Source organism: Xyrauchen texanus, chromosome 17 (genome assembly GCF_025860055.1).
Source record: "Xyrauchen texanus isolate HMW12.3.18 chromosome 17, RBS_HiC_50CHRs, whole genome shotgun sequence".
Lineage (NCBI taxonomy): Eukaryota > Metazoa > Chordata > Actinopteri > Cypriniformes > Catostomidae > Xyrauchen > Xyrauchen texanus.
In genome coordinates this window covers 42,690,410-42,700,134 of record NC_068292.1, presented here as the reverse complement: position 1 = coordinate 42,700,134, position 9,725 = coordinate 42,690,410, and the positions used below count along the sequence as shown (strand labels likewise).

Genomic DNA, 9,725 nt, shown 5'->3' with positions numbered 1-9,725 from the left:
AGTGCTATCTAGTGGCCCACTGGGGGAATGCAAGCTATAAAGACCCATGACTTTACTGTTGATTCAAACTGTTTGTCCACCTTAAATGGGATCTAAACTGAGACACATGCACTTTGACTTTTAATTAAGACTTTTGCAAAATCCTGTTATAATTATTTTAGTTAAAGTACTTATACAACACGATACAGTACATTTTCTTGAGAAGCAAAATTGCATAAGATATTACAACTTGTTTTCAGAGAATACATCTTAAAGAAATTAAATTTTTCTTTCCCCATTGGCAAATATTTTTGCTAGATTTATGCTGAAAATAAAATTAATTCAATATATATCCCTGAATATATTCTCTATTTTTGCAGTGTACCTCTTTGCATAATTTTCCATTTATTTTTCTTTGTTATTCTACCATTCCGAGTTCATCCCATCTCCCCTAGGCTGCGAGCTCCGTATATAATCAGAGAAAACATTTAAAACAGCCCAATCAAACCTGCTCAAGAACAGGTGCACTTAAATCCCGTTCCTTCCTCCTCACCAGAATCTGAATCTCGAGTGGGAATTATGAGGGGAATATGATACCATCTCATAACATACACCAACAGCGCTCCATCACAATAAAGACATCCAATACACTCCATCCAAAATAAACATTTACATGCTTTATACCCACATTGAGAATTGCAATGATAGTTCATACACTTTCCTTAGTTTTTTTTGTTTGTTTGTTTGTTTGTTTACTTATATATGAGGAGTACACATGTCCACAGAGATGAACTGGCTGACCTGGATGCTTACACGAATATGACAAGAATATGAAGCGAGATAAAAAGTTGAAGAGACACCTTCACCCGCCTTTGTGCTTAAAATTGAACCTATATATGCACTTCTGAACAGAGAGTGGCCATAAAAAGTACTTGGACACTTGAGTCACAACTAAAAATGCATGAATGTCATTGCATTCGAGTGTCATCTGCTCTCAAATGCTGCTCAAGCTTTTCTCAAAACGATATTTTTGCAATGACTTTTAATCAATCAGAATGTGTCCAAATGCTTATTTTTTCATTTAATTTCTATTTATCTATTTATCTATTGTTTCATCAATTAAAAGCTTAACAAACCTCATTGTTTGTGTTTGACATGTTTTGAATGAAAAGTGTGCGGTTTCTTTAAAATAAATGGCTATTGATTAGGCAATATGGGGCGGCTGAGGCTCGAAAGGTTGGCGGTTCGATTCCCGGCCCACACGACTCCACATGCCGAAGCGAACCCCAAGTTGCTCCCAATGGCAGGCTAGCACCTTGCATGACAACTCTGCCGCCATTGGTGTATGAGTGTGTGTGTGTGTGTGTGTGAGAATGGGACACAGTGTAAAGCGCTTTGGTAACCTCTAAGGTTAAAAAAAGCACTATATAAGTGCAGACCATTTACCATTAGATATTGTATGTATTGAAAAGACATTCACACATTTTCAAGTTTGCCTTATGTGTTTAAATACTTTTCTGGGGCCACTGTATGTACTTCTGGACAAAATTGTGAACATGCTGTTCTTGTGACTAAATGGTATGTGATTGTTGAACGTCTGAGAGCAATTGCACAGAACACTTGGGAGAAGTTTCCTAATTCAAAGAGGCAGTGCGCAATATCTCCTTCAATCCCGGCACATTGTACAATTACACCACATTTTGTGAATCCATTTATCGTAGTAATATTGGCACAGTTAGACTGTGTAAATTGGACTTTCACTGGGTTAAAATGTTATTTCGGGATTATTGGTGGTTGAAATAAAAAAATGGGACACATTGGCGACGACGTGACATTATTGTATTATAGTATGCACAGCATTAGCATTGGAAACCGAATGGTCAGAAATGCTGCGCTCATTGTGAATAGTTGCATACAGTGAACCACAGTGCATTAAGATGCACACTGCTGCATTACGTCAAAGCCTCTTCACTGTGTGCTCTTAAGTGAGGGTTAATTAGCCTGTCGGGGATTGGACTCCACATCGGGCTTAAGACATGAGTCAAAGGCACAGCTGTCCTTGAAGAGGGATCTGTCAGCGCCAGGACCGAGCTTGATTTATGAGCTCTGCCGCTCACCAGATGGGGGACAGAAGAAAATATGAGGTCTGCTTGCTTAGCGAGTCACAGTCGCTGGCTAATTACATCTTTATCTCCCACTAATCTGATTCTCTTTCAACAAAAAAAAAAGAAAACAAAAGAAAAGGAATAATGAAAAAAAAAAAGAGGCTGCTCACAGAATCTAATGCTGGATTCCATTCAACTTGGGAAGTCCGAATTTCCAACTTCCAACTAAGTGCAACAGAATAGCACTTTAAGTTGGAAACTGGTGTGGAAATGGAAGCCTATGCGATAGTTCTGGGAGAGGACCCGTTGTAAACATCACGTCATCCTTTTGTTCATATCAGGCATCTCATCCAATCACAATCCAGCTTTCGCCTTATAAGCTCAGTACAGCTGCCACTCATCACTAGTTATGCAGTGTTGCTTTTACACCCCCTCCACCCCAACACCACCAGTTTAGGTCCCGTCATGCTGTAAGGGATAAGCTCCACTTGATGTTCGAGCGTTAATCTTATCACTGAACTGTAGGACGGGGCTTCTAAGTACAGTCAATTTAGTTCCGACCATAGAGTAGGAATATCCGACATCCAATTTTGAATAGAATTGACTAAGACCAAGATCTCAGCATGCAATTGCAGAATACTTTAGGTTTGGTTATGTCCCGAACCAGAAATGAGTGTGACATCATTACGGCAGAATACATTACAGCCATCAACAGCATGGGAACAAAAAAACACCGGAATACATACACATTTTTAATTATATTAGGGCCTACACACTAGAGTTTACACTGTGTCAGAGAATGCGGCACACCATTGATTTCAACAGGGATGGCAAGTCGCAAAGACGTAGAGGAAAACCCCCACATTTCGTGAAAGTGAGGCTACGTCATGCGAGTTAAGAAACTTTTGGTGCAACGCCCCCCTGATGTGAGCATCCATCGACCAATGAGAACTTCAGACAGGCGAGTCCTGTTGTGCTTTTGGAAATCCAATTCACTATATTACCGCTTGATATCAAACTGGTTCTTAAAGAGATCTTACGCATTTATATTCGTCTAACGCTCCACCATAGCTTCCTCTAGTGTGTAAGCGCTCTTACATTTTCTCGTTTGGTCTTTTTAAGGGGAAAGTATACCTGACGTACATTTCGTCACCTGCACAGTCACATCAAACATTGTGTGCATAAATCAAATGCGTCCATATGGGCTCGTGGTCAAAAAAGTACTTTGAAATGCTGACAGAAAGTTCACCCAGCCTTTATACGGACAAGTGGACTCGGTCCAACAACTTCCATTTTTAAAAAAGTTTATCATGGTAAAACAGAGCACATCACACCGTTCAATGGATTGATTTTAGTACAAAATATTTTCACACACATGGCTTGCGATCAGCTCTGTCATTTTTTTTTTCTCACATGGAATTACTATCATATTTATTCAGTACTTATTAACATTGTCATCATCATCATTATCATCATTATCAACACCAAAAAAGTAATAGCAGTTAACCTTGCAGATTAAAATGTACACAGTGCAGGGGTTAAAACGGGGGTTGGTGCAGGAAGTGAGGTCACAAGAGGGACATTTCTAACCGGTACATGCTATCCACAAGCAACAAGTTGATGATCTGCTTCAGGGCAGGAGACACCAGAAACCTTTGCTGCCTTCAAGTCTTCATGGAAAGTTTGTACTTGAGAGTTTATAAATCGCATCGATGATGTGCGTTCAAAGGGACTTTAGTCAGAATCAAATGGGACACTCATATTGGGCTATTTCATATTGCCTTCTTTTTTACTACCCGACAAACACAGAAAACCTTTTAGCGCTACTGCGACAAAACGTGTGATTTATGCATTACGTCGACCTGCAAAATCGGTAGTATTTCTGGTAAGTTTAAATGCTTTTCTTTGTTTACAGTACCCAAAATAGTGCCAAACTAAACTGTACAGTCGTCATTCATAATTACAATTACTTCTTACGATCAGTGCCAATTCAATGCCTCTGCAATGATTGTTTAATTGACTTGCCCCCAACATGGTAAACATGATTTAAAGAAAATACAGAGAAACTAATTGATATTTACAATATTGTGGTGCCGTTCATGTGTGCCCACCAACTAGTTTCCGCAATGATTCGTTAATTGACATTAAAAAGAATCCAACGATTCTGCAGTTGTAATAGCGACATTATGGTGGCGTTCATGTGGCAATCAACGATTCGGTAACACATTACAATAAGTTTCCATTCATTAACATTAGTTAAAGCATAAACAAACTATTAGCAATATATATATATATATATATATATATATATATATATATATATATATATATATATATATATTTTTTTTTTACAGAATGTATTAATCTTACAATTGTTCATTGCTAGTTCATGTTAGTTCATTGTGCATTAAATGTAAGCGTAGTTATAGCGGGACGACTAGCAGCTGTACATCATCACACCATTAGGTGGGTAATTCCCCGCCAATCACATGTAAGTCGTTGCTTTATAAGTCTGCTCACAATCTATCACATTGCTGTTTCAGTGCGCTAACACGGCAACCTCCACCACCCCACCACCACCTGTTGAGTCCCATCCTGCACGGGGGTAGGCTCCTCGCCCCTGCCTCCTACCTCCGGCAGGATATGACGGTTCCGAGTACAACTCCCTTGGACCGCCAGATGGGGCCTACGATCAAATAAATGTAATTTTAAAATTCACTCAAGTCTGCGAGTCATCCTGATAGAACTAATGTTAACTAATACAACTTTTGATTTAAAACAAATTATTAATATGTTTTAATTAACATTAACTAAGATTAATAAATGCTGTAAAAGTATTGTTCATTGTTAGCTTGTGTTAACTAAGGTTGTTAACTAATGTTAGCAAATGGAACCTTATTAGAAAGTTTTTCCAACGATTGTATTATTGACAAAAATTTGGGGCTTAAAGAGAATCCAACTTATCCGAGATGATAATTACGACATTATGTTGACATTCATGTGGGAATCAACGATTCTTTCATTAACATAGTTCCACCTCTGAAAGTTGGGGCTTAAAGAAAATCCAACATTTCCAAAGTGGTAATTAAGACATTACGGTGGCGTTCATGTGCATTCACCAATTAGTTTCTGCAAAGACTCATTAACTGACATGCCCCCAACGCAGAAGGTTGGGGATTAAAGAAACTCCAACATTTCTGAAATGGTAATTGCGACATTATGGTGGCGTTCATCACCAATTTGTTTCTGCAAAGATTCATTAATTGACATGCCCCCAACTTAGAAAGTTGGGGATTAAAGAAAATCGAACGTTTCCGAATTGGCAAGCATGCCATTATCGTGGCGTTTGTGTACGAACACCAATTAGTTTATGAAATGATACTTTTATTGACACACCACCAAATCGCAAAGTCATGGGTTAAATTTCCAAGTTTCCCTCTGGAAGTCATGACACTGTGGTGGCACTTTACGCTTATCTCATAAATACGACCATTCCAACTTGAATTGAAGGCAGCAATATCATCCAAGCCAAAAAGGCTGAAACAGACTGATGGGAAATGTACTTTTTATCACTGGAATGAGGGGCGTCTATACTGCATATATATTTACACTGAGGGTGAAGGACCAACGATTTTTGTAATGGATCAATAGACAGACTGAGGACTGCATGAGGGCTGGACAAGAGTCAGATGTTTGCCTTTGGGTCGAGACCCCAAAATGAACGCAAACGAGGGGCCAAGATGAACGCCCATTCCTCTAACCCTTGCAAGAAAGGATGTGGTTTGACATCATTCATAGTAGCTATGTATGTCAGAATGCTCCACCATTCATTCAGATCTATGCGTTCAGATCCGAGATTCAATGGCCAATGGACCCGCTGGTGAACTGCCACAAACCTCTTCTAGAGGGTCACCTGATCTAGAGCACCATAACCATCATTGTCAACACTGTTACATTCACGGATTTACAACCCACAAGACACAAACAGCATGTCCAGCACGCACATCAAGACATAACGAGCTGTTCACAAACTTTTCATACGTTACTCAGCAATACACTTGTCATTCAAATAATGTGCATCAAATATCAGGTTTGGACGTTAAAGGTGACCAGCGTTGAACACATCAGAGGGGATGAAGCAGTGATATGCCACCGGGCGTGAATGGGAGAGGAAATTGGACGAGAAGGTATGACCAAGGTGATGTAGCGATGGCTCCTGGATTAATGCATAATTTCATTTTGTTCACAGTGATGGGTTCATATTTAAAGACTCCTTCCGAGATGGGAAAGTATTAGACTTTCATCAGAACAGAGACGGAGAGGCAGAACCAGAGGCCGACGCCTGATAAACGGGTGTGCAGAGACACCCCTCCGCCGTACACTGCCCCGGGCCCTGTAAGAGTAGAGAGAAAAGAGGTGAAGAGGTGAACATGTGGCTTTGTCATCACAGGTGAATTTTAAAATAGATAAAAATACAAAATCGTAATTTCAAACAGTAATATACATTTTCAGCGTTACTAATGTTTTTGATCAATTTAATGCATCCGAGGTGAAGAGAAGCATCGATTTCTTTTAAACTTTTAGGGGGTTGTGCACATATTTGAGTATAAAACATATCACATTTTTATTTAATTTCATTATTATTATTATTAAAAGAGTATCTTCAATTAGGGTGTCAGCACTTACACAGATACATATTTCACAATACCACCAATAAAAACAAAAACAATGTATATAAATGAGTAAAAAGAACATATTTTAAGTATTTGACTAAACAATAAATAGTAAAAATATTATAATATAATTTTGTCATTTTGTAGGTGCCACATTTGCACAATTTTGGAATCGGTTAAATGCATCAGACTTCCAAGTGGAAGTATTTAAGGTCCCAGCACACCTCCTATGAAATCAAAGAATGAACGGTGTGACGTCATTTGGTACAAAATCTGGCCAAAAAGGTGTTTCAGTTATTTTCAGTGGTTTGTAACAGCTCACCATGTTGATCTTTCAAGAAAACTTCTTACCGGCTGTTAAACAACTTAATGCCATTGGTCCACGTAATCGGTAGGCGTGACCTGAAGCTCCACCTACTTTGAGGCCAATCTCATTCAGTCAGTTAACATCAGTCGACATGAACACACCGGCGAGCTGGTGCAAACTTTCCCACATCGGTTGAGACATTTGTTGATTTAATGTATACATTTATTGTGAAAAATACCGCGTTAAAGATAATGTATGCAATTAATCATGCCCCCTGACACGCATGTCAATTCCATAATAAAAGGACAGATTTTCCTAACATATGAGCAATTCAAAACTGAAGTAGGCCAAGTGTGTTTTTACAAGCCACGTCAATAGGTGGCAGCGTGCCTCAACGACAATCACAAGCAGTGCAGCCAGAGAATGATAAACTCTCACTGAGGACAGAGATTTAGTATACAGTATATATGGAGAGAACAACCTCCATGCCTCTACAATAGAAGAGAGCATAACAGTCAACTAGCATGTTGCGACAGTTAGTCACCGTTGGCGGATACCATACAAATGAATGGGGAGAGCTGTGAACTGACACCTACTTGCCGCAAAATTGTCCGTGACTTCTCTTATACAACGGCAATTTATCGTAGTAAACTCCACACAAAGTTCACTACAAAAGGATAATTTAGTATAAAACATGTTGAAGAATAGCGGAAAGGTGGTCAATTCGTTCAAAGATAAGCTACTTACTGAGGGATCTCCTTCAAAAAACACCTCGGCAGCGTACCACCAAATGTCTATGGGAGTGCCGCATTAAGCTATTTTAGGCTAAGCTTGTAGGCTCCCCTATAAGAAGGGTTCTGCTGAAGAGGAAGCACAACAGAGTACAGGAATTTTGAGATGTGATTTTAAAAGTTTCAACTACTTTTAACTTGACACAGCGTGCATAAAAATGCAGCGTTTATGATGCTGAATACCAGTGAGATGCTCCAAATTCATCTGCCACAATAATGTAATTTTAATCAGGACGACTCGCAGACTTGAGTGAAATTTAATATGACATTTATTTGATGAATATAAAACAGAAAAGTAATGTCTCTCTTTGGCGTAAGCCCCGTCTGGCAAGAAGTTGTAAATCTGTAACAGATAGGACGCAGGGGCGAGGAGCTAACCCCCCGTGGAGGATGGGACTCAACAGGTGGTGGTGGGGTGGTGGAGGTTGCCGTGTTAGCGCACTGAAACAGCGCTAACACGGCAACCTCCACCACCCCACCACCACCTGTTGAGTCCCATCCTCCACAGGTGGTGGTGGGGTGGTGGAGGTTGCCGTGTTAGCGCACTGAAACAGCAATGTGATCAATTTTGAGCAACGACTTACATGTGATTGGCAAGGAATGACCCACCTAATGGTGCGATGATGTACAGCTGCTAGTCGTCCCGCTAAAACTACGCTGCGCTTACATTTATTTCAAACTGAATTACTATTGATAATATATTTACAATGTTATAGGCCTTAAATATTCTAATTATTATGCCTTATTTATATGAATTATCTTTATTTGGGGGCCTTTCTGAGCAAATAATGATGTATGCGATTAATTGCGCTTAGTTAAATTAACGATTCGTCATGTTGTGTAATTAATTAAATTGATTGACAGCCCTACAAATTACCCAATATCTACTGCATCAACAAATAACTTTAAATCATCATCTGATTGAGTGGTTAAAAAAAGCATCTTTTACTGATCTCAAGTCGATTCAATTCAAAGAATGATGCATGACATCATCGATAACACATTTTAATGTCATATTAGTTGATGTTTAACATGAGTAAACGCCTCCTCCAGCGGTGTTGCGGGGTTGTGGGAACGTTATCACTTGATGACCATGCACTACACGGACGGGTTTAGCGTTGCGCACACTCTCCAAGTTTATATCAGCATCTCCCGCTGAATGTGTTTACATACGTGCCCTACCGAGAAGGTCGATGGGAGAATACCATGACTGGGCCCCCCCCTGAGAGTCCGGGCCCCCCTGCATTAATGCTAAAGCTGCAAGCGCCATATGTGACCAAAAAACCAAACAAAAACGTATTTTTAGAACTGTCACGTGATACTTTTTAGTTAGTTAGAATCCTTTATTTTTTTTGGTCACACATTATACACACAGTTTTTTGCATATACACAGTGAAATGTTTTAGTTTTCACATATCCCAGCTAAGCTGGGGTCAGAGTGCAGGGTCAGCCATGATACGGCGCCCCTGGAGCAGATAGGGTTAAGGGCCTTGCTCAAGGGCCCAACAGTGGCATCTTGGTGGTGCTGGGGCTTGTACCCCTGACCTTATGGTCAGTAACCCTGAGCCTCAACCACTGAGCTACCACTGCCCCATGTTACTCAACACAATATGGTGATTTCATCAAAACCATGAATTAAGACAGACAGAGGTTAAAGAAAGTGTTCTCTTTAGCCTACATTTAATGGAAAGATAAGAGGCCAAAGCCATGTGGCAGAGGCAGGACCAGGGAAAATGTATTAAACTGACGGCCGATGACTCCGAGGAAAAAACATGCAGAGACAATGGAAGAAAGAATGAGAAAAGATCAAATGAGAACGGAGAGAGGGTGATGGAGGACTCGCTCACAATGGTAATGCGTGAGGGAAGAA

At 39.9% G+C, this 9,725-nt stretch overlaps 1 protein-coding gene across 1 annotated transcript in view; it reads right to left on the bottom strand.

Moving 5' to 3' along the window:
- Positions 1–4,621: 4,621 nt before the first annotated feature.
- LOC127657747 (igLON family member 5-like) overlaps positions 4,622–9,725 on the bottom strand; it is a 217,903-nt gene continuing 212,799 nt past the window's right edge. The window contains exon 8 of the mRNA XM_052146626.1: positions 4,622–6,477. Coding sequence (XP_052002586.1) covers positions 6,377–6,477 — 101 coding nt within the window. The 3' untranslated portion in view covers positions 4,622–6,376. The remainder of the gene's footprint in view (positions 6,478–9,725) is intronic.